The following is a 25,648-nucleotide window of genomic DNA, read 5'->3' on the forward strand; positions in this document are numbered from 1 at the left end:
CATGGCTCACGGGCCCAGCCGCTCCGCGGCACGTGGGATCCTCCCAGACCGGGGCTCGAACCCGGTTCCCCTGCATCGGCAGGCGGACGCGCAAACACTGCGCCACCAGGGAAGCCCGCAATTATTTTTTGAAAAGAGGAAGTGTACCAACTTAAAAGCTTATTTAACTCCTTAGTCCACCCCCCCAACCAGTCTCAATTTATTTTGCTTTTTCTCAAATATTAAAATTCAAGACTTCAAAAAAATTTTAATAGTGTCTAAGAGGCAACTCTCAAAAAGCACTCATCATATTTTTAGGTTTTGTTTACATGGAATGTCAATTGAGTTCTTATTTTATTTCCCCTAACCTCAAAACAAAACCTAGGCAGCACATGAAAGAGTCAAGTATTTATTTTTGATTTGTATTATCTAATATTCTCCAACCTGGCCTCCAGGATATAAGTCTATCAAAGTATCAACTGAGTTAGCTCAGAACATGTACCTGAACGAAGCCAACTAAAACTCACAGCTTTTGGTACTGGAAAACAATATCAGAAAAACAAGTTTTACTAAAGTAAACTGCTGCCGCTCAATTAACCTGGATACTAAGATAGTATTCAACTATCAAAAGAACCAATTTTTGTAAACTACTATTGAAATGAGATGACAATTTTTTTTTTTTTTTTTTTTTTTTAGCCACACCACACGGCTTGTGGGATTCTAGTTCCCCCACCAGAGATTGAACCCGGGCCCTCAGCAGTGAGAGCACAGAGTACTAACCATTGGACCACCAGGGAATTCCTGAGATGACAAATTTTAAGATCAGCCAAACTGCAAGAGATTCTAAGGTGTATACTCAAAAATCAAATCTCTGCATCTTTGCAATTTTTTCTTTAATCATTCAAATATTGCAAAATATAAATCTGCTAAGTCACCTCAAATGTCCACTTTGAAAATGAAGGTTTGCCACCAAATACAAATAAAGTTCAATTTCCTGTAGGCTTTTAATATACTCTAGAACTCCGTAATAGTTTTTAACCTAAGAAGTATGACAAATGACTCTCTAACAGTTTTTAATCCAAGTATGATAAACAGAATTGAAATAAATTAGTAAACTGTAAGCAGTCCTCAAAACTTCATGATGTATTTTCAATTCTACAGTAACTCTGCAAGAATTTCAACTTCCACATATTAACAACAGGCTACATGAAACAGCAAGGGCTCAGAGATGTCTGACTTCAACAGCCTATTTCCTTGAGGTAAAGGAGAAAGATGAGGAAACATTTCTCATCAGCCACATCAACCTTTACAGTAGAGGAAGTAGTATGTGTCATTTCACAGGATGTACTCTACTTGAAAAGCATTTGCGATCGTTTAATGTAAACAGAAGCCATTTAGAAACTAGAAGTTCCTGCTCAGACACAATTTCCTCTTTCCGTCCATCCTTGAAAGTAGCCATTTTTAGGTGAACTGCACTCTGACTTTTGAAACAGATATTAATATAACTATGGACAATAACTAGCCACCAATAAACTATTTAATGGCCACTGTAAATATGCCCACACTTTATCAAATAAATCCGAACTTTTGTAAAGTCAATGCTGATTACTGCATACTGGTTCCCAATCTGTCCAGGCCAAGATGACTTTTCCCTGAGCCCATGAGGAAGGAAGCACTCCACATGCTCATGTCCCCTCCTTCGGGCTGCCACCCACCTCCTATGACCTGACCCCTGCATGACTGCAAAGCAGACCCATCACGCCCACAGGCTCATACCAACCTCAGCATAAGCAATAAGCCATGAAATATGAGAAAAGGGGAAAAATAAGCCAGGAGGGACAGCAGTCATAAGCTGAAGGTGCCACCTTCCTGATGGGCAAGGAAGAAACAAACTATGTTGTTCAAAATATTATATTAGAAAGTACAAGTACTTACAAGGAACTAAGAAAGTCAGCTACTCAGAAGACAAGGGCAGAGAGGCCAAAAATAGATTTAAAGGAAGAATGTGCATCTGTGTCTGGCACAGATAAGCAATTGCTACCCTGCTGAGACCCCCTACTGCATTTAAAAAGAGGAACACAATATGTGGTGCAGACCATACCACTTTCTCCTGAGGTCGGGGATGGTGGTGGGGTGGCAGCAGTCACGCTGTGTTTGTCCCAGACAGTCTCCAAGATACCTACCAAGAAAGGAGAAACTGAGTTTAAGAGAGAAATAAAACCTAACATATAAAAATCAGATTTAGAATAACAATGTATTGATATATTTGATCAAGAATCAGTATTTAAACATCTGTCTCTACGTCTAACTGCTTTTTCTGGACAACACCACTTGGATATTCCAAACTCAATTTATATTCCCCCACAAACCTGCCACTAATATTCTCATGCTCCTCACCAGTCAACAGTACCATCCGCACAATCTTGGCATCTGGCCTCTGCTCTCCCGGTCCAGCCTCACCCCCACCCCACACACAGGCTTCATCATGCTGCACTATTTACTAGCTGTTCCTTTCTCATGTGTTCTCCTTCTTAACCTCTGAACTGCTCTCCCCCTTCCAATCCAACTTGACTTTTCACCAGACTAACTAACTGCTACCTGTCTGTCTCTCAGAATTCCACTCAGCTGTCACCTCCTCCAGGAAGTCTTCCCTGCTCAGTTTTGCCTGCACATAAAACATACCTCTACCATAACTCTTAACACATTGTCTTTCTCCCCTACTAGAGTATACATTACTAGAGGGCAGGGACTATGTTTTATTCCTCTTTATATCTCCTTACAGAACCTGGCATATAAGATGATCATAAAAGCTTTTAAAAATATTTTGTTCTCAAAATATTTAATATTATAACATGGAAAACAATGAAAATATCATGTTAAGTAAAAGAAGCTAGACACAAAAGGTCACATATTCTATGACACTATTTTTATGAAAAGTCCAAATAGGAAAATCCAGAGACAGATAATACACTAATGGTTGCCAGAGGTTGGGGTGATGAAAATGTTCTGGAATTAGACAATGTGATAGTAGCACAACCTTGAGACTATATTAAAAACCACTGAGCTGTTACACTTTAAAATGGTAGATTTTATGACATGTGAATTATATCTCAATTCAAAAAATTGTAGTGTCCGCAAAAGTAGGACAGAGATATCAGACATGGTCCCTAAATCCAGAAATTTAACATCTAGTTGTGGATGTCAATAAATATGCTTTGAATGAATAAATGCTCTGAGGTTTGGGTTTCCCCTAGGGATTTGGGGAAGGATGGGGGGTAAATGACAAGTTTACTTTTAATCAAAACACTCTTATAACCAATTTTAAGTGCCCACCTCATGACGACCACTTTTGTAACACATGCAAAAAAAATTTTTAAAAGTCCCTAGATATCCAAGAAGCAGCCTGAGTAGAAGAGCTGGAGACAGAAACCCTTCTTGTCCCTACAACATTCCCTCCAGCGCACGGCTCAGCCTCTGGCCCGACACTGCCCCTGCACCTCAGAACCAGCAGCTCCACCGGCAGCACAGCGGGCACGGCCCTCACCCTGTCGCCCTCAAGACACAGGGGCTCCGTTCCTTTCTACCTTCCTGTCTCATTCTGCAGTTTGCTTTCTGTTTATTCTTACTCTTCACTCATAGTCATGAGGCTCTAACGCAACAGACCAGATGACGAAGCAAACGCTACATACGACTACAACCTGGCGCACAGGGTGCTGACTCCACACCTGGTCTCACTTCCCTACTCAGAATTCAAAATGTTCACATCTTCCTCCTCCAACTTCTCCTGATTTAAATTCAAATCATCTTAAATAAAGTGCTTGCCACCCACCTTACTTAGAATGCAGTAATCAGCATTTCAATCACATTCCTATGACCCGGTCTATACCACATTAATCATGGCTATAGTGAGGACCAAATAATGAAAGACTTTAAAAGGAAAATAAATTACAAACATTTTTTGAGATCCTACCGTGTGCTAGATACTGGGCTAGGTTCTTTCTGTTTTTACGTTCAGTCTCAGTAACAGCTGAGGAAACTGCTCAAAAATTCTGAGTGCCAGGGCCTGCACTCCGGGCATCTGCAGGCAGGCCTCTGCCTTCTGGTGCCACCCAGCTGCTCACCTGTCAGTAGCCCAAGCACTGTCTGCACCTGTTCCAGCAGCAGCTTTCGCAACTCCTCCTTCCGAGCCACGCTGAGGTCCTCACGGGGACAAGCCAGCTCTTCTGAAGTTGTCTTCAACATGATCAGCCCGAGGGGAGTTGTCACAGGGGACTGGATCAACTGCCAGGAAAAAGTAAGTTTCTGAGCAGAGTGCCTGGCTAATTAAGGTACAAAGAAGACTGACAAATGGTGAACGTATGAAGTACAGTTGTCCCTCGGTATCCATGGGGGGTGAGGGAGTGTTCCCAGGACCCCCGTGGATACCAAAATCCAAGGATGCTCAAGTCCCTGAGATTCAATGATGTAGTTCGGTCAGCCCTCATACAGGAGGGTTCAAGTCCTGTGGATACGGAATGTCAACTGTACCTCTGTGTGTTTAATCTTACATGAACAGGCTACATAAATCAAACCTTTAGAAAAATGACCTAGTACACTTATGTACCTTTTTAACCATTCAAAATGTATTCTCATCTTATTTTAAAGACAAAATTCTAAATAACACCATGACCTTAAAAACAAGAAAACAATGCTCTTTTACACCTAACATGACAATTTTTATACATGTCCATACTCCCAACAGAGCCTTGGTTACTCTGCCCAGGTTACTATATCAGTGATTAAGGTACGTGTAAACCAATTAGTGATATCTTTCCAACATTCAGGTGTTAAATCAAGTTTACAGTTCCAAGCTTTGAATGCTTCATAAAAGTTCAAGATTAAACATGTGGCAGAGCAGAAACACACATACACGTCATTAAACTATGATACTGATACGGTTAGGACTTTGCAAATACCTACGTAGCAAATTAAGGTACTTTTTCTATCACCTGCAATATCCACTATGCCATAGGAAAGTTTCCTTAAACAATAGACCAAAAAAGGTACACTTTCAACAGCATAACACTACTTATACCTTTCTTATCAATTTCACAATATTCAAAGCATTTATTTTTTAGTCTCCAGAAACGGTAAAAGTAATCAAGGTACCATTAAAACCCTATTGGGTTATATGTTACAATCCATGAACGAGCAAACAAATTTAAAAAAAACTTGACCGTTTTCTTTAATCATAATTAACTTTATTTTTTTTAATTAATTAATTAATTAATTGTTTTTGGCTGTGCTGGGTCTTCGTTTCTGTGCGAGGGCTTTCTCTAGTTGTGGTGAGCGGGGGCCACTCTTCATTGCGGTGCACGGGCCTCTCACTGTCGCAGCCTCTCTTGTTGCGGAGCACAAGCTCCAGTCGCTCAGGTTCAGTAGTTGTGGCTCACGGGCTTAGTTGCTCCGCGGCATGTGGGACCTTCCCAGATCAGGGCTCGAACCCGTATCCTCTGCATTGGCAGGCAGATTCTCAACCACTGTGCCACCAGGGAAGCCCCATAATTAACTTTAAATGTAGTTTATTCCCTGATAAAAATAAGTTTTTTATTTACTCAATCTATAAAATATAAGCCTTAGGGAAGAGGAGGTCACCAGGAACTACACCCAGATAGAAAGGATATTCACCACTTCAAAAAACACAGGGCACTTTCCTGTCCCTTGAAAACAACTATTCCCATTGCAGACCAAGGAAAAGCACATCCCCGAAGAGCAGGACTCAATATTGGGAACTTAAAGAGAAATTCAACTGCCCTCAACAGCAAGCAATAGTGTGTTGAAAATGCTCTCTATTAAATCAGCTAACACTTCAAGTACATCTTCCACAAGTTTTCCCTTCATTTGCTACAAGTTTGGGCTATTTCTAACACTGACTTAAAATTCAGATAATGCAGTAGGGGAGAAACAGGAAATCCCTCCTCTAACAATTTTTCTTTACATGATAAAGTGAACAGAACTTTATAAGCATCCCTTTTCGTTCAGACACCTTTGGATTATCAATCTGTATTTTATAAGATTTCCATTACTTCTCCCCTTTCATTTCCTTCTTTCTCTTCCAGCCCTTTTGTCTCTATTTTCCCCCAAGACCTCATTCTTACTCTCTCAGCTGGGAATGACTCATTAACAAATATTCCACTGGGCAATACTTTCTTGTACATATGAAATGCTTCTGTGCTCTCCAGAAATAAAAAATCCCTACAGTATGGAAAACGTATCTTAAAGGTCCTCCTTTCTCTCATCATTTGGGAGAAGGGAAGAGTCAGGCAAGAAGCTGGCTGAAAATGAAAGTTATTCTTTACTTGAAAGAACAGCCTGATAAAATGTGTAATTTTCCTTCTCACTAGCTTTGTTTCCAGAAAGCTTTTTATTAAAAGAGTGTTTCCTTTCACCATCTTCACATACATAATTAAAGCTCACGACATAGGTAATCTCTGCAATTTATTTTAATAGAGAATAAGCACCTTCAGGTTGCAAATCAAGTTCAGGTCCTTAGTGTTAGCTTCAGAAATTTTTATCATACCAGCCAATCAGAGAAGAAACATCAAAATTCTTTCTATGCTTCTTTTCGATGCTTGCCCCTTAAGTATCTGGCCCCAGGCAAAATGTGACCAGAAGTCCAGCTCAGCAGATTCCATGACTTTGAAGGACAGACTCTAGAAAGATGTGATGTACGTGCTAGTGCAGGCGGCGGGGGGAGGTGGGGAGAACAGGGGTCGGTTCTGACTTCAACAATTCCTTCTCCAATGGCCTAGAAAGGCTATAACCAACACACAGAATTGCAGGTATCTTTCTGGGGCCCCAAATCAACTCCTCTTTGCCTGGTATGGCGGTCATCATAATTATGGCATAAACTGCACAGATGCCCCAGGCCAAATGTTACAGAATTTTAAAAAAAAAAAAAAAAGGCTATGCACCCCAGACTGCAGACCATAATGGAACTAAGCCAAAAAAACCTTTCAGATGGTTTAATCAACAGATCATATAATTGTGAAGTTGATTCCAGAACCAGTTTGGTCTTGTTTACCAATGCCTAAAGAAAACATTTTACTATCATTATCAGAAATGTCAGAAATTTAGCACCAATCATTCTTGACATGGCTTTCATGCCACTGACTGGTTCTCATGCATGAATAAGAAGCAGGGAATAATACAACTGGAAAGAATTTTAAAGATCACTTAGTCCAATCCTCTCACTGTACACAGAAGGAAACGGAGGCTCACATAGGAGTTACTAAAATCAAGGTGATTTGTGACAAAAATGGACACAGACCCCAAACCCACTGCCTCCCAGTCCAGTGCCCCTTCCACTATTGGGTGTTTCAAAGTCATGAAGGCTGCATGAGGTGAAAGGAGTCATTTCTGAAGGGTGGAAAGTGGGAGGTGGTGGGCAAGAGAGGAAGACAGCTACCCTTTTGAAATCTCCATGAGCACCTCACCTGAAAATGCTCTTCCAAATTCTCATTTATCATCAATCATACTTCATGGGCAGACAAGAAATGTCTGCTTTTCCTCGAAGGAAATGATCCCAGATGGGCGAAAACATGGCTTCTCCTCACTGCTGCCGACAGGACTCAGCTCTCTGTCTGGCTCACGTTCCACTGCTGCTTTACACAAGACGCACCACTGACCAACCCAGGATGGAATCCACTCAGACCCCCCCACCTTCCTGGTTCTTTCCATCTCCATGGACTTCCTGGCTCCCTCTTAGAGAGCCATGGAGACTTACCACAACTGCTTTTCAACTTGGAGTGAAAGCAAGCACGTCAGAGAGAGCCAGCAAAGCCTCTGGCCTCCTAACCCGCCACTCCAGGCTCCCCGCCTCCTTGCCAATCCTCGGGTTCTTTACACTGTTATTCCCTCTGCCTACAACACTGCTCCCCTGGAAGCCCACATGGCTCACTCCATCACTTCCACTCAGCTTCTGCTCAAAAGTCTGCTTCTCAGAAAAGGCTTCCAAGATCATCCCATCTAAATAACACCCCTGATATTTCCTCCTCCTCACCCTAGATTTAGTTTTCTCACAATACTTATACCTACCTGAAAGAATTTGCTTATTGTTTACTGATGCCTCCCCCTTGCGATTATAAGCTCCATGAAGGCAGCTATTTGTTCCATTACTATATCCCTGCACGTACCTAGTTATTAGTACATTGCTGGTATTCAACAAATAGTTTATGGAATAAATGCATGAATCTCCTTTACAACATCAATTCAATAAATCTCTAGATAAATGAATCACCATACAAAACAAAATAATATTGAATGAAGAATTTCTGTGCCACCTTGAGAGGCAATCCAAAACAAGCAATATGGACACTGAATTTTTTAAATTGCTGCATCATTCAAACGGTTTGCAGGGAGAGCAAGCAGAACATTAGAAAATGGTATTGTTCTGGAAGATTCTGCCGTCACTAAAACTATAACCAATTTTCAAAGAATTTTATTTCTATAATCTGTACACAATACCCATTTCCTACATACCCAAGACTGCCTCGATAATATAAATGTTTCCAACTTTATCACAGGAGTCAAATGAACAAAAGCATCGCCCTCTTGGCTTTTAGGTCCCACCTATTCCCTGATGACTTCCAAATCCTGAACCCCAGATCCACATTTCCTAATGTCTCACTAGACGTGCACAGAAGGAACACACAAATCTTAAATGCATTTTCTGCCAAACTGAATTCACAATCTTCTACCCAAACCCATTTCCTCAGATGGCCTAGAAAATCTGCCATCTGAGCCAGCAACTTGGAAGGCATTCTAGCTTCCTCCTTCCCTCCTCCCTATAACCTAGTCCCTGCCCAAAGCCTCCTCCGTGCCTCGCTGCTGTCCAGCAGGTAAGCCCCGCTTGGCTCAGGCCCCTCGGCTCACTCAGACTTCTCCAGCAGCAGCCTTCCAGGCCTCCTTCGCTCCGGCCTCACCCCTCTGCAATCCAGACTCCACAATGCTGCTAAAGTCGTCACTCCAACATAAACATGTGGCCACATTGTCTCCCTTCTCCAAACTTTTCATTAGTTCTCGAGTAAGGACTCTGAATTAAACACTGACGCCCCCTGCAAAGGCAAAGCCCTCCCTGCTCTGGCCCTGTCCATCATCCTAGCCTCTCACTCTACCACTCAAGCCACCACCTTGCATCTCATCACCAGCAACATTGAAAACACCTCAGCTCCTTGAGTCTAAATGCCGTGTCCTCACTGCACTTGGCACGATACTCCACTACAGTCATTAACATATTGTTGGGTAATTATTATTTCCATCGCTTTCTCCCCACTAAACTATAACTATCGAAGGCCTCATCCTGGCACCCAACACCTGGCACGGTACCTAACAGGCTTTCAAATACTTGCTGGACAAAATTTCACAAGAGGTTAACAAAGTGATTGGGGTTCCCATCCCCCACCTTCTCCACTGCACCAAGGTACAACATGTCTCAGGAACACAAGGTTAAGTGAATGAGATAATCCACCCCACGATGACCTCACCACTGCAGTTCCAAAATGCTCATCTTAAAAATCCTCTTCAAGATAAGAAAATAATCACTTCTTCAAACAAATTATTTACAAGATAAAGTTTCCATAGGTTATCTCCTTACCTGTAAAATGTTAGTAAAAAAGTCATGGTAGAACATGGGCCAATCTTGACGGCCAATGTCAACAATCACTTTGCAGAGCTTGTTCCGGATGAAGTAAGGTAAGGTTTTGTGGTGAGCCAAGAGGAGTTTGGGCAGGCAGCTACGGATTTCCATCTTATCCTGAGATGGGACCCCAAGCCACATTTTATTGATCAGATTCTGAAAAACAAGTATACATCTTGTAAGTTAACAATCTATACACAAGAAAAACTGGTTTTGATCCAACAGTAGCTATCTCCCTCAAACAAGAAACTGCTTTTAAACAAAAGTTTGGAGCAATTTGGCAATGAGAATAATAAAATATTCAAATTTTACGATACAATAATCCCATTCCTAGGGACATAATTTAACAGCTACATAACTTAACAGAAACAAAAAGGTGTAGGTCCAAAAACTTTCTATAACACCATTGTCTCCACCAAAAAATAATGACAAAAACAACTTTAATGTAAGAATAGGAGAATGGCTTGGTGAATAATGGTACAATCACTTATAGGAATATAATATAAAGGTAAGTGGGGGGGATAAAACAGAATGCAAAATGAAATGCACAATATGATAATTAGGTTTTTTGAAAAAAAGTGTGCACAGGAAGGCAATGATTGGAAGAGAGTTGAAATAAATGAAGATTTTTAATGGGTATCATCCCTCCTCCCAACTGTTTTTCTTTAATCATCTTTCTCTTTTAAATGATAACATGGAAGGAAAAGTTATATGTTACCACAAATGACCTCCCGACCTCACCTATCTTACCTTTTGGTGCTGAAGATGGAAAGGCACCCTGGAAAACCTGACATCTTGACAAAGGCAGTATGTGGGAAGAAGCCCCTGAGCTGAGTTACCACTATTTCCCAGCCATGTACACATCAAAACTAAAGTCTAGTGCCAATAACAAGGCAATGTGACTAAAAAATACTCTTCAGAATAGTATAAAAGTATCTGACAACTTACCTCAAAAACCGTTAAACTGTACATCATTACATAGTCATTCCTAGTGCTGGAGAGAAAATACAGGCAGAATCTCCAGGCTCCTATTTGCTGAGCAAAGTTATTAAGAAGTTCCTCTGGAAAAGTTAAATAGCAACAAGAGAAGGCTATGAAAATACACAAAATTAATATAAGGCTGGCTGTCTTACTATTTTTTTTAAACACATGTCTCTCCACATAATGTAATGACGTCAAAACCAACTACAAAATCCAGCTGATTCTTCAAGATAGAGAGGACAAAGCATACAATATTTTTCTGACTCTGAGGTGACCATGAACACTGACACCTAAATAACAATAAGCTAGCTATGGACACTTTTTTTTTTTTTTTTTTTTGCGGTACACGGGCCTCTCACTGTTGTGGCTTCTCCTGTTGGGGAGCACAGGCTCCGGACGCGCAGGCTCAGCGGCCATGGTTCACGGGCCCAGCCGCTCCGCGGCATGTGGGATCTTCCCAGACCGGGGCACGAACCCGTATCCCCTGCATCAGCAGGCGGACTCTCAACCACTGCGTCACCAGGGAAGCCCTGGACACCTTTTTTTTTATGGGCACTTTTTTAGGCAGAGAAACTTTCACTGCTGAAATTCTTAACCTAATATGCAGACGGACAGATATAAGAGTATCATTTTTACCTTACAAATGATGGCCAACTGGTAACTTACTTCCTCTGGGGTACAGCTATATATTATCTCCTCACCACTCACTCAACATTGTTCTTACACACTTACACACACACACACACACACACACACACACACACACACACACACACACAATGATGGCCAGAAAAGTAGGAAAAGAAAAAATTAAGACTAATCTTATAAATACAGGATTGGAAAAAATGCAAGAGAATTCAAGATGGCTAACTCCCTTCATCTGAGGTGGTTTTATTTTAAAATATCACCCAGGAGTCGGCAAACAAGAGCGGCAGTCATGGGAGTTGCCAGGAACCACCCTGGGAACCTCAAATCAGTTAGAAGTGGTTTTCTTCCTCCTGAGGCTGCTGGACAGACAGCAAGCATTAAGAGTCTATCACCGTGTTTCTGGACATGCTGCCCCTTAAGTCACCTTGACCTGCTGCGCTGGTCATAAAATATAACACAGAGTGGGTAAAAATACAAACGCAACAACCCTGAGAGATTCTAGGAAGCCCTTGGAAAAGCAGCAAGCACCGCAGCCTGTTCTAACCCTAAAGTCACTGCTCTGCCAGTGCCCTACAACTCAGGCTAAGTGCACCAAGGCAGTCTCATTACAAATCCCATAAAAGGAAGCTGATGGTGTGTTCTTATAACTAAGCAAAACTTTCTATGACTCCCAGAGGTGAAGTCCAACCAGAGAGTGATCTCTAGCTGGAAATGAGGAACTCTGGGCTCTGTTCTAGACTTTGCCACTAATTCACTGAGTCTGATCCCAAGCAAATCACTGCTCCTCTTTGATGCTTCAGCCTTCTCCACTTTTAAAAATGACCAGACTGTCTCTTGAGGCTCCCTGCTAACAGCTCTATCTCTAGAGCACTAATAACACACTTTTGGTGGAGGATGGGTGGAGCCCCTATAATAAAAGGTCTCCCTCCTTCCTCCCACCTAGCTAGGAAAGACTTTAGTTTATCCTAAGACATCAAAAAAGAAGCAAGAAGTGGTTCCAGCCCACACACTCAAATAAAGCTATGGAGACTAGGTACAAAAAGAACTAAGACACGCCTACTACCAAACCCCCGGATTCCCCTTAGCCGGCATTTAAATTAGACTTTTGTAGCATTTGGTTATTTAAAACTATTTAAAAATCAGATTAGAATAAAAATATGTTAGGGCTTCCCTGGTGGTGCAGTGGTTGAGAGTCCGCCTGCCGATGCAGGGGACACGGGTTCGTGCCCTGGTCCGCGAAGATCCCACATGCCGCGGAGCGGATAGGCCCGTGAGCCATGGCCGCTGAGCCTGTGCGTCCGGAGCCTGTGCTCCACAACGGGAGACGCCACAACAGTGAGAGGCCCGCGTACCACAAAAAAAAAAAAAAAAAAAGTTAAAAAGCTTCCACTTTTAATTCATGAACGCTGAGGTGAACAACATTAGCTTTGCAATCCAAAACTTAAGAGAAAAACCAAAAGCATATCAATTATAAGCTTAAAACAGGACTATGGAGAAATTAAATAAAGGGAAAGATCCTTCACCTCCTTTGGTAAAAATCACCACTGATACTTTTACTATGAGGTACTTTGGTAGCATAAAACTAACAAGAGGCTCACTCTGGGGGCAAGAGGTGGGTCAGCCCAACTGAGTAATAAGAGAGAACCTAGGGAAGCAAGCAGAGGGGACCTTCTAAGCCAGATGCCTGATCATCTACTGGGCTCAGCTTCCGTCAGTATCCCGTTTATAAACGCTCTGGTTCCCCACAGCACAGTCCCTCAGAAAAGAAGGCATATACAGGGCAGGCCCACAAGAGACCACCACATTTAAAATTAAGAGATAAGAAGCTACATCCACCGGGAGCTGATGTGATACTCAAAGGATGCAAAGGAAAATGGGCTGCAGCCAAAGGTTTACTGGCCACCTGAAAATCCAAACGCTAACCAAGCTTTGGACCAAGGGCAGAAGTCAGCCATAACACTCGGCTGGCTAACATGACTTAGAGAAGCCATGTGGGACAGAGAAATGGCTCTGCAGAGACCTGGAGACACAGGAAAAGGTCTCCAAGGAAGTGAAAGCAATGAAGGTCAGTACAGAGCAGCCAGACACACAGGGGAAAGCCTCGAGGTTTGGATCAAGAAAAACATTTTTCATCTTCAAGTTCAGGGCTTAAGTGAGGACTCAGAGAGAGAAAAAGATTACTCTAGGACTTCAGTGCAGCATGTCCCTGAAGCAGAGATCTCACAACTTAAATAAACCTTCTAGTTTACAGTATGCTTTAATGAACATTGTGCATGTCAGTGAGTATAAAATTCAAAAAAGGTTGTAGAAGGTGCCGAGGTTCCCAGAAGACCTGAAATTACACTTACATCTCTCTGTTGTTTGAAGCCTTTATTCAACAAAACTTACAGAATGAGAGCGGTAACAGTGGCAATAAGGAAAAAGCAAGAAGGCCCCAAAGGTTATACCCGTTAAAGGATCTCTGGGCACTAGATGAGGTTCAGGATAGAGACTTCTACACACCAAAAACATGTTTGTTTTAATGCTTTCATGAGTTTTTTCTTTAAATTAAGTCACAGACTTCTGACAAAAGTTTAACATTCCTAAAATTAAGAGCAAAGCAGGGGGAGGGGTTTCCACACATGGCCAAAGGAAAGAAAATCCATCACTATGGATTATAGTGGGCTCTGCCGACTACAGCCCCTGCAGCTAGATTTGTAGACCTCACCAGTCACCAACCAGCAGGACTGGAGCAAAAAGAGCCAGAATTCAAGGGGAAACATGCAGGCTGACCAGACTGCCAACATCAAGGCTACCAACTCCTTCCTCCCCATTGGGGCCTTTTCGTTATAAACGACTCTTTACTACTCAACATTTCACTTACCTATCTCACGTTTTCTTTCATTGGTTGTACAGTCGTGGAAAAACTCTGTCATCAGACTTTCCAGTGCCCTGAGAGAGGCTTCTTCAGATGCCTAACAAAGAAATTTGAAGAAAAAAAAAAAAATCAGTAGCTGTATTTTCAGTTCTACTGTTCCTCAGTTCCTTCCAGGTCACATTCAACAGCCATAGTAATTTACTTCCTCAAAACATCTTGGTTCAACATTCTTCAAATACATGATATAAGCCAGAAAAACTGCAAGGAATTTCCCAGCTGACTCAAAACCCAAAGTTTTAGTATACCCTATAAATTCATGCTACCGTGCTATCGATTTTCAATTATTTATGCTAAGGAAAAGAGAGCAAATAATTTAAAATTTAATTCTGGAAACATATTGAAAGCAAATTAACAGCCCCTGGCCCTGACTGAATAGGCAGAGTGAAGAGATTCAGAAAGGTTAGGGCGCCTTATAGACTATCCATCAACGTTATTTGCCCCATGTCTGAATAGTTAGCCATATACTAAATTCAGAGCAACTGTAATCAAACTGCTGCATGGATTCCTGGGGTTTTCTGAAGGGACTTCAAGAGCCAAACATCCACTCAACTCTCAATCTCACATGAGCAGCCAACAGAGATTAAGGTGCAGCTAAGAGCCAAGCAGAGAAAGGACTCAAAATGAGGCAGTAGCTCCCAACCTCAGACCCACAGAGAGCCAGACTCTCAGCAGAACCACTCAGGCGGAGAATAAGAGGAGAGGGACCCTAAGCCCCCTAAGGCTCATCCTCTCCCTTTTCCATACGGAGCCCCAAACCCACTTCCTCTTCTCTCACTGAAGGAGGGGACATCAGGTGCAGCAATGAACTTGAGTCAACACTCCTTCACATAACCAGTCTGCAACAAGGTGAGCATTAGCAGGCCCTTTTTGAATCCTCACTGGCAATAATCTACCTAGAGATGATCAGGAGCCAACAGCAGTTTTGATTTCTTAATCATCTCCTAATTTCCTTCTTCCCATCCACCTTCCCTATATCCTCTCCACTGCCCCTAGAGTGAGAGCTGACTATTAAAACTGCGTTTTAAAACAAGCCCACAGGGACTTCCCTGGTGGTACAGTGGTTAAGAATCCACTTGCCAATGCAGGGGACACGGGTTCAAGCCCTGGTCCGGGAAGATCTCACATGCCGTGCAGCAACTAAGCCCGTGAGCCACAACTTCTGAGCCTGCGCTCTAGAGCCCGTGTGCCACAACTACTGAAGTGCGCACGCCTAGAGCCCGTGTGCTGCAACAAGAGAAGCCACTGCAATGAGAAGCCCGCGCACTGCAACGAAGCGTAGCCCTCCGCTGGCCGCGACTAGAGAAAGCCCGTGCGCTGCAAGAAAGACCCAATGCAGCCGAAAATAAATAAATTTATTTATTTAAAAAATTAAAAATAAATAAATAAAATAAGCCCACACTCAAATGTATCACGTATCAAACTGCAATATTACCAGGGGCCTCCACTTGGTAATGGGCTTTTGAGGACACTGAGGAACTTGGGCCATTTCTGTGGATCCATGAGCACTTCTTAGGACTGGCACTAATTACGGAGGCTGAATCAGGCTTGCACCAGCCCACCTACATCAACCAGCACGTTAGCACACTAGACAGCACATTGAAGGCCACATTCAAGCAGTGCCAGGCACGGCTGTCGCTCCCATGCTGCAGTCATGGTGACAGCTGTGCAATGACAGCTGAACTCTGACATGTTGAGTGATGAATTATTGTTTAATAGTTCTAGCACTTGTGAGTTTGAGAGACATTTTTTCTTTTCTTTTTTTAATTTAATTTTATTTATTTTTGGCTGCGTTGGGTCTTCATTGCTGCGTGCGGGCTTTCTCTAGATGCAGCGAGCGGGGGCTATTCTTATTTATTTATTTATTTATTTAGGCTGCATCGGGTCTTCACTGCTGCGCATGGGCTTTCTCTAGTTGCGGTGAGCGGGGCTACTCTTCGTTGCAATGCACGGGCTTCTCATTGCAGTGGCTTCTCTTGCTGTGGAGCACGGGCTCTAGGGGCATGGGCTTCAGTAGTTGTGGCACGTGGGCTCAGTAGTTGTGGCTCACGGGCTCTAGAACGCAGGCTCAGTAGTTGTGATGCACGGGCTTAGTTACTCTGCGGCATGTGGGATCTTCCCAGACCAGGGCTCGAACCCATGTCCCCTGCATTGACAGGCAGATTCTTAACCACTGCACCACCAGGGAAGTCATGAGGAACTTTCTGGTCTGAATTTTATGATAAATATTAGCCCTCTGCTCTTTTTTCAAACCAATATATCAGTTCAACTAAAAAGTATCCTTGGATTGCAAGTTAAGCTTTTTAATGCAGAAATAACCGGAATGTGGAACAAAAATAAGACTGCAATCCTCTTTAACCTGTTTCCAGGTTTTGTGTTGATCAAAACAGCCTCACTGTTCTCAGTGACAGATTTCCTAAGTGTTATAAATTCAAATTTCAAAATGAATCTGTATAAATAAAAGAATGCTTCGGTCTGCTGCATGAATCAACTTGGTGTACCATTTCATTTAAAAAACCAATTCGCTGTTTTTAAAAATGTTTGTGGGAAGATTTAAAAGAATCAAAGGAAAATCTATGCTAAAGTAACTTATTGGCAAAGAAATAAACATAAATCAAGACATATTTCTTTTTTTTTTTTTTGCGGTACACGGGCCTCTCACTGTTGTGGCCTCTCCCGTTGCGGAGCACAGGCTCCAGACGCGCAGGCTCAGCGGCCATGGTTCACGGGCCCAGCCACTCCGCGGCATGTGGGATCTTCCCGGACCGGGGCACGAACCCGTGTCCCCTGCATCGGCAGGCGGACTCTCAACCACTGCGCCACCAGGGAAGCCCAAGACATATTTCTTGAACCAAAATCAGCTACTTAGTCAAAATAAATCGATAGCTTTTCTGGAGCTAAAATAGGTTCCTGAACACTAAAGATACATCTTCAAGTCACATCTGCTACACAACTTATTCTTTTTTTTTTTTTTTTTTTTTGGCCGTGATGCGCAGCATGTGGGATACTTAGCTCCCTGACCAGGGATCGAACATGAGCCCCCTGCAGTGGAAGCGTGCAGTCTTAATCACTGGACCGCCAGGGAAATAAGTCTCTCCACAACTTATTCTTGCAATGAATCATTTTAGAGTAGATCCTGGAAAAAACCTGAGCTTATCACATTCAGGCAATCAACTGTCAAGGTTTATTTCTTCATATGGGTTCTTTTTTTTTTTTTTTTTGTGGTATGCGGGCCTCCCTCTGTTGTGGCCTCTCCCGTTGCGGAGCACAGGCTCCGGACGCGCAGGCTCAGCGGCCATGGCTCATGGGCCCATCCGCTCCGCGGCATGTGGGATCCTCCCAGACCGGGGCGCGAACCCGGTTCCCCTGCATCGGCAGGCGGACGCGCAACCACTGCGCCACCAGGGAAGCCCTCATATGGGTTCTTGAGGCAGAAGTTTGTGAACTTGACAATTACCGGCCATACATCAAAGGCTGCTGAAAGCAAGTCTCTGACTCCCCAGAGAATCCAACCCTATCTCCATTCCCAGTCCCATCAACCCCACCCTCCCAGCTCCAACCCAAGCTAACATTCCCACAGAAAGTGGAAAGACAAAAGTATCCACAAAAATCACAGGATGATAGTCTCACCTGATTTCGTAAATGATGGTTATACGAAAAAGGAAACTCTAAAACCTAATAATCCAGTGGCATCACCAGGTGTTTCTCAGCAAGAACAAATAACGTGCTGTTTGCATTTTCAATCATTTCACTAACTGCAACAGGAATACCTACCCCATGTGGTGTTGGGAGGATCAAATGAAATGCTCCGTGTAAAGCTGATATGTAAACTCCAAGAGGCTATCTAATTCACCTGCATCGGCAGGCGGACGCGCAACCACTGCTCCACCAGGGAAGCCCTGCTACTATCATTTTTATTTGGTCTCAGATACCAAATGAAAACAGACTAAAGCAAAACAACAAAAGTGGTCAGGCCTACTTTGAAACTGAAGATTCATGCCTTCAGGCTTAAGGGTTTTGTCCCAAACATATCTGGTGGGGCTTTTTTCTAACTGGATTTCAAAACAAAACTATCTTGAGAAGAAGAAAAGGGGTTGAGACTTTGCCAGGATCATACAATCAGAACAGAGCTATAAAGACATAAAGGATATGTTCAAGACCTGCAAATGGTTGAAGGATATCGGAGAATTAGCCCCATTTGGCAAGAAGGCCACTGGACCCTTTGCTAGCTGTTTTAATCAGGTGGTGAAGCCAGAATTCAGACGGCAGTGGGTTAAGAAATTAGTGGCCTACTGAAGCCCGCGTGCCTAGAGCCCATGCTCCACAACAAGAGAAGCCACTGCAATGAGAAGCCCGTGCACCACAACAAAGAGTAGCCCCCACTCGCTGCAGCTAGAGAAAGCCCGCGCGCAGCAACGAAGACCAAAACTAAAAAAAAAAAATTTATAAATAAATTTATAAAAAAAAATTAGTGGCAAGTAAGTATCAATACATGGGAATATTCCATAAAGACTACACTTTCAAGTTATAAAAGGACAAAGACATTTTAAAAAAAAAGTGTCATGGTGTGGTAGGAAGAGAGGTTTCAATTCAATTCCCAAAGGCTATTCAAGCAATGCTCTGATTAACTAATGAACATTCAGGACTCAGAGACACCTGACTGCTTCCCATCTTGGACTTGGGATTTAAGACCCAGATCTTGCAGAACTAAAAGACAAGGTTAGCTTAAAACCAAGCGAGGCACATTCACACACCAAAAAAATTTCAGTTACATGGCAGACATAAAATGTAAGCAGTAAAACAATAAAACTTCTAGAAGATAATACAGATCATCCTCATGACCCCGGGGTAGGGAAAACATTCTTGGAAACATTAAACATGAAGGAAGAGATTGATAAATCAGAATATTCATCAGATGGCACAGTGAAGAGAGTGTAAAAGAAAGCCATGAAATGGAAAAAGATATCACCAATATGGATAACAGAGAACTCATACCAGAGTATAAAATAACTTCTACAGATCAATAAGGAAAAGATAAATGACTCCATTTTTTCAATAGGCAAATAGTTATAAAAGAGGATATTCAAAAAGCCGATACATAAAACAAGTGCTCAACCTCATTAGTCATCACAGAAATGTAAATTAAAAACAAGACAGTGCTACAAATCTACCAGAATGGCTAAAATTTAAAAGACAGTAACAAGTATTGGTGAGTATGCTGAGCAACTGGGACATGCATACACTGCCGCTGGTGGGACTATAAACTGGTATAACCATTTTGGAAAATGAACATATGCATACTTTATGACCCTGTAATTCTACTCCTTGACAATATATCCAACAGAAATTTGGATACCCCACAAAACGTACACAGATATTCACAGCACCATTATTCATAATACCCAAAAAGTCTAAAGAACCCAAACGTACATCACCAGTGGAATGGACAAAATAGTTGTAGTTTATTCATCAGGAAGATACTATAAGACAACTAGAATGAATGAACAGGTACTTCCGTGCTGGCACAGTGGTTAAGAATCCGCCTGCCAATGTAGGGGACACGGGTTCGAGTCCTGGTCCGGGAAGATCCCACATGCTGCGGAGCAACTAAGCCCGTGCGCCACAACCACTGAGCCCACGTGCCACGATTACTGAAGCCCGTATGCCTAGAGCCCGCGCTCCGCAACAAGAGAAGCCACAGCAATGAGAAGCCTGAGCGCCACCACAAAAAGTAGACCCTGCTCGCCGCAACTAGAGAAAGCCCGCACGCAGCAACGAAGACCCAACGCAGCCAAAAATAAATATATTTTAAAAATGAAAAGAATGAATGAATATTGCTTCACACAACAACATGGATGAATTTCACAATGTTGAATTAAAGAGGCCAAAACACATCCTTCATTATTCGTCTTATATTAATTTTTAAAAACAAGCAAAACAAATCCATGGTGTTATAATCAGAATAGTGGTTATTAATCTCTGCAGAGGAGGGATGCTGGGATGCTAGTAATATTGTTTTCTTGATCTGAAAGTTACACCAGGATGACTGTGCACTTTTCTGTAAGTACATATACACAATTTTTGAAACTTAATGTTATACTTATTTTTAACATTCAGGTTGGTATTTGCAGACTCTGATTTTAGAAATTGTGTTTTTCCTCTATTAGCACAATTATTAAGAGCAGTTGGGAGGCCTACAGGTGAAGTCTGAGCATGAGACTCCTAGATTCCTAGGAATCATCACCGATTTGTCTTCAAAGCTGCAAGGCTGACAACAAAAAGTATTATAATCCCGTAAGGCTATGCTTCCCCTGAGCTTACCTCAACAGCAAACTAAAATCCTTAGGATGATGAATTAGAAGTGGCTCAGAATATATACACTCTTGGAGACCTATGTATATGTCTAAAAAATCTTTTGTGTTCCAAAAAGAGTTAAAATCTGCCAAGTGGAGCTTTCAACTATGCCTGCCTTGACTTTATCTGCATTTTTATTGCACTGCTCATGGTCCAGCAGTTCAGAGACTATACTATACGACTGATTCATTTATTAAGGAACTACTAAATCAACCAAGACTCACAATCACCTAATAAATTATAAGAAAAATTGGCAAGAAGGGCAAGGGCCACATAATTTGAAATCTTCTTTGACTTTTCCCTCAATACCACTTCTACCAGGCCCTAATCACCCCCTGCCTAGATTACTGTAACTTCTTTTACCTAGTCGTCCTGATGTCAGCTTTCCCAATTCCAATCCAATCTGTACTTCACTACCAGATAAATACTCCTAAATATCCATTTTCTGCCCCAATTAGTCTAAACCTAGCTTTAAAGAGGCTTTAAATCTGGGCCAACTGAGACACTCAACCATCCACTCAACAAATAAACTCAATATTCACTAAGTAACTGATACTGCATTAGGTCCTTGAGATACCAGGATGAGTAAGACTGTCCTTGACCTCAAAGAACTGGAGATGGCATGGGGGGCGGGGGGGAGAAGGGTAGGACCTATGAATAAAAACATAGAATGTAATGGTCTACATCCTATAGTAATGACATATGTATAAATGGCTTTAGGAGCTAAACAGAACTAACTCTGTCTGAGGGAGACAGGGAAAGCTTCACAGAGATGATAATATACGTTGGGATTTGAAGAATGCAGAGTTTACTAAGAAGAAAGAAGGAAAGCATGCCTGATTCACCATTACTCACCACAGGAAGCCATCACTCCACTCTGAATACTCATGGTCTCAGAACAAATGTCTATTCCCATCCTGCATTTGCTCCTGGGTCTGCAATTCATAGTTCAACCTTCATGAAATTTCTTACGAAGTTTACAGTGCAGATTCCTTCCTTGTTTTCATCTTTTGTCTTTTCTTGTAATCGGTATCACAGAATTTTGCCCATGGCACTGTTCTCTGCTTATTTCGGAATGGCACAATGAAAGCACAGGCCCCGGTGTCAGGTTCCTTGGGTTCGAATCAGAATGCACCTTGGCCTAGTTATGTAACCCATTACTCTTTCTCCTCTTGTGCAAAACTGGGGATAATAAGAGAACCTAACACATGGAGTTGTTCTGAGGATTACATAAAATAATCTATGTAAAGCATGTAGTAAACCTAATGCCAGGAATAAAGTTAAGAGTTGAAAGTCGTATCTGTAACTATTAATAATTCATAGATATTAGGCCTCTCTAACCAGCACATAAACTGTCTGGAAAGAGATTCTGCCTAATATGTTTGTATTTCCTGTAACGTCCAGTATGGACTGGTACTCAAATTATTTTACAGACCAAATTCAGGAGAGTAAAAGGAACAAGCAGACTGTTAGTATCAGTTTTATTTTCTCAGGAATAATGGTAATTCCCTCCAAATTCAAGATACTTATGACTCTGTTTAAATTTCCCCCTTTAAGAGCTCTGATCATAATGGCCTTTGCTCACAAGCACTCAATGAATACGTTTTGAAAACCAGGAGACTGCTAATAATTTATCTTAAAAACACTGAGACTGATGATGGGTAATATGGTGCTTTGTTTAAGACCCCTAGATGACAGTTTTCTCAAATCCTGATTAAATCTGTAATGTTTTACGTAATTGCCTCTATAACACCCCTCTCTCTAACACATAAACTTTTTATAAAATAGATACTGGGAAAAAAATGACTCTCTTTTTAAAGAAGGTTTTTATCAAGCTTTTTGCCACTTTTGCCAGGAGGCACATTTTGTCTATCCTTCAAGGAGGTGAATCACATGAGCCTTCTGTATTCAGGTTCATGCTTCCTTGATAGTAAACCTAAAAAAATGACAGCGAGCATAGCAGAGTCCCAAGTCAAATACTCCTGTGGCAAATCTAGAACAGTTTTACTACTCTATTTACTTATACATAAAGAAGGTTTCTGAGAAAAGTGATGCAATACTAACTGCTGACCAAGGTTAAAAATAAAAAGTATGCAAAACATACCTGGTGTCTTACAACAGATGCCATTAGCAAAGAAATTCAATCTCATATACACTCTGGGAGCTTAAAGGATTACCATGGATGCCTAAACTCTCAAAAGAACACTCTCATTCTTCCCTATACCCTTCACCACTGCAAACAAAACAGAGAGGAAAAAAAAATCTCTTTGGCCTTTAGGCCTGCATATAAAAGTAGAGATGAAATACTAAGCTTAACATAACACACAATGGGAATCAATGTGACATCTATCCATCCCCTCCTGCAGTCAGCTCAAAATGCTAAGAAGCGCACCAAGGAAGCCCCAGGCAGAAGAATACGCAGAACAAGTCTTCTTCCCACCTTTGCCATCACTGCTCTTTGTGTCTCAACCTGCAGATACTGTCCTTTTAAAAAACAAACTAAACACACCATGATGAAGTAGAAATCTCACTTTATTTCTCTGAAAGCAAATTGGTAAAACCAGTTGAATCTTCAAAGTCTAACATTCAGAAGTGCAGTCACCCTGGGGGTGTTGAATGCTTCCACCAAAGACAGAGGGGAGACAAAGGGTACAAATACACAGTGAAGTAATTAACTCTAAAAGTTATATACCGGGCTTCCCTGGTGGCGCGGTGGTTAAGAGTCCGCCTGCCAGGAAGGTTAAGCTGGGACAAAGTAAGAGAGTGGCATGGACATATATACACTACGGAATGTAAAACAGATAGTTGTGGGAAGCAACTGCATAGCACAGGAAGATCAGCTCGGTGCTTTGTGTCCACCTAGAGGGGTGGGATAGGGAGGGTTGGAAGGAGACGCAAGAGGGAGGAGAAGATGTTAAAAAAAAAAAAATCCGCCTGCCAATGCAGGGGACAGGGGTTCGAGACCTGGTCCGGGAAGATCCCACATGCCGCGGAGCAACTAAGCCTGTGAGCCACAACTACTGAGCCTGTGCTCTAGAGCCTGAGAGCCACAACTACTGAGCCAGCGTGCTGCAACTACTGAAGCCCGCGCTCCTAGAGTCCATGCTCCACAACAAGAGAAGCCACCGCAACGAGAAGCCCGCGCACCGCAACAAAGAGTAGCCCCCGCTTGCCACAATTAGAGAAAGCCCGCGTGCAGCAACGAAGACACAACACAGCCAAAAATTAAAATAAATAAATTCTTTTAAAATTTAAAAATAAAAGTTATATACAGAAGTTGCAAGGAAAAAAAATACTTTCTACTGAAGGAAAGACATGGAGAGCCACACCATGTTCCGGGAAAGCAAGGCCGGGGCAGATGCACTCACCACAACTCTACAAACACACGAATGGAACTAACTACTAAAGTTATACGTGTGCCTCAAAAGGCTCCTGGATGTCTCACCTACAGCTTAAATCTGAACAATATTTGCCCTTTGAGAGTAACTATAGATGTAACTTTGTATGATATCATCATGCAGATACTTAATATTTGATTAAAACATATACTGTGGCTGTATCTAAACATAACTCTAATCATTAAAAGGCATCTTTCTGCTTTAGTCTAAAACTACTATAAAGTTGATCAACAAGACGTTCCCGCCCCCCCGACCCCCAATATTTCTCGGGTTTGCAGAAAGTGCCCAGTCAGATTCTCCATCCCTTCCATGAACAAAAGGATCTGTTTACTGCTGAGGACCAGGAGTTAGAAGCAGGATGACTGCCAGGCATCTGGGCCAGAAAGCCCAATGGGTCCCACTATGGTAGTGAGAAAGCCAAAGCAGTATATTCTGACCCTATGGGGACCAGTTAGAGGAAACATCTTGTACACAGAGGACAGTGTGTTTTATGCTGGGAAAAACCAATCCACCTACTACTAGACAAGCTATAATAACAAGAGGCACCAATTAGCTATGAATGAACAGGTGTACTGGTTTCAAAAATTTCCAGCAAATCTAAAGAAAACTACAGAGTCATGACAAATAACTGTCATTCCTGATTCTAGACTAGATCCTGTACTGGAGGCAAAAAATGCTACAAAGGACATACTGGGCCAACTGACAAAATTGGAATACAGATGGTAGATCAGATAAAAGTACTGAATCAATGTTAAATTAATGAAAGTTGACAACTGCACTATGGTTATGTAAGAGAATATCCCTATTAGGAAATATACTATCTAGGGGCAATGGACCATGATGTAGGCAACTTACTGTCAAACGGTTCAGAAAATATCGTGTGTGTATATGTATGTATGTGCATAAATATACATAGAGAGGAAGTGCAAATAATAAAAGCAATCATGGCAAAATGTTAACAATAGGTGAGTTTGGGCTAAGAGTAGAAGAGTGTTCTTGGTACTCCTTCTTTGCAAGATTTCTGTCCATTTGGAATTTTTCCAACTAAAAAGTTTTTTAAAATCTCATCTGTTGGATTGGTACCCTCCACCTTGCTCCTCACTGCTCCAAGCTAGCTGGTCAAAGAGGAAAGAAAAAGTGACAAAAGAGTACAATAAGAAGGAAAGGATTGGGCTTCCCTGGTGGCGCAGTGGTTGAGAATCCGCCTGACAATGCAGGGGACACAGGTTCATGCCCCGGTCCGGGAAGATCCCACATGCCGCAGAGCGGCTGGGCCCATGAGCCATGGCCGCTGAGCCTGCGCTCCGCAACGAGAGAGGCCACAACAGTGAGAGGCCCGCGTACCACAAAAAAAAAAAAAAAAAAAAAAAAGAAGGAAAGGATTATTTTACTCCCTCAGATGCCAGATTTATTATCTCACACTGTTTCTGAAAAAGGATAATACATAGCCTAGACATTAAAAATTTTGCATCTGCTGGTTGGACAAGAACCACATCCCACTAAGAGCTAAAATACATATAACTTATACACTTATTTATTTATATTCTAGTCCGAAGGCTTTAATTAGACAGACAAAAAAGCAAATGATAAAAATAGTTATTCTGCAAGAAACTGCCTAAAATAAATGAGTAATACAGCCAAGAACAGGCTCTCTTCACAATCCCATCTGCTTCTCTTTCCCAGGTACATATCCCAGGA

General features: G+C 42.1%; 1 protein-coding gene across 4 annotated transcripts in view; it reads right to left on the reverse strand.

Annotated features, from left to right (window-relative positions):
* XPO6 (exportin 6) overlaps positions 1-25,648 on the reverse strand; it is a 110,084-nt gene that overhangs the window by 59,639 nt on the left and 24,797 nt on the right. For 3 of the 4 annotated variants that reach the window (XM_028499220.2, XM_055090359.1, XM_007107311.4), the window contains 5 exons: positions 14,148-14,238; positions 10,604-10,716; positions 9,614-9,811; positions 4,101-4,260; positions 2,081-2,158 (listed from right to left, as the gene is read on the reverse strand). In XM_028499220.2, coding sequence (XP_028355021.1) covers positions 2,081-2,158; positions 4,101-4,260; positions 9,614-9,811; positions 10,604-10,716; positions 14,148-14,238 — 640 coding nt within the window. Of the gene's footprint in view, positions 1-2,080; positions 2,159-4,100; positions 4,261-9,613; positions 9,812-10,603; positions 10,717-14,147; positions 14,239-25,648 lie in introns of those variants that run through there. The other variant, XM_028499221.2, reaches the window with a different exon arrangement.

Source organism: Physeter macrocephalus, chromosome 14 (assembly GCF_002837175.3).
Source record: "Physeter macrocephalus isolate SW-GA chromosome 14, ASM283717v5, whole genome shotgun sequence".
NCBI lineage: Eukaryota > Metazoa > Chordata > Mammalia > Artiodactyla > Physeteridae > Physeter > Physeter macrocephalus.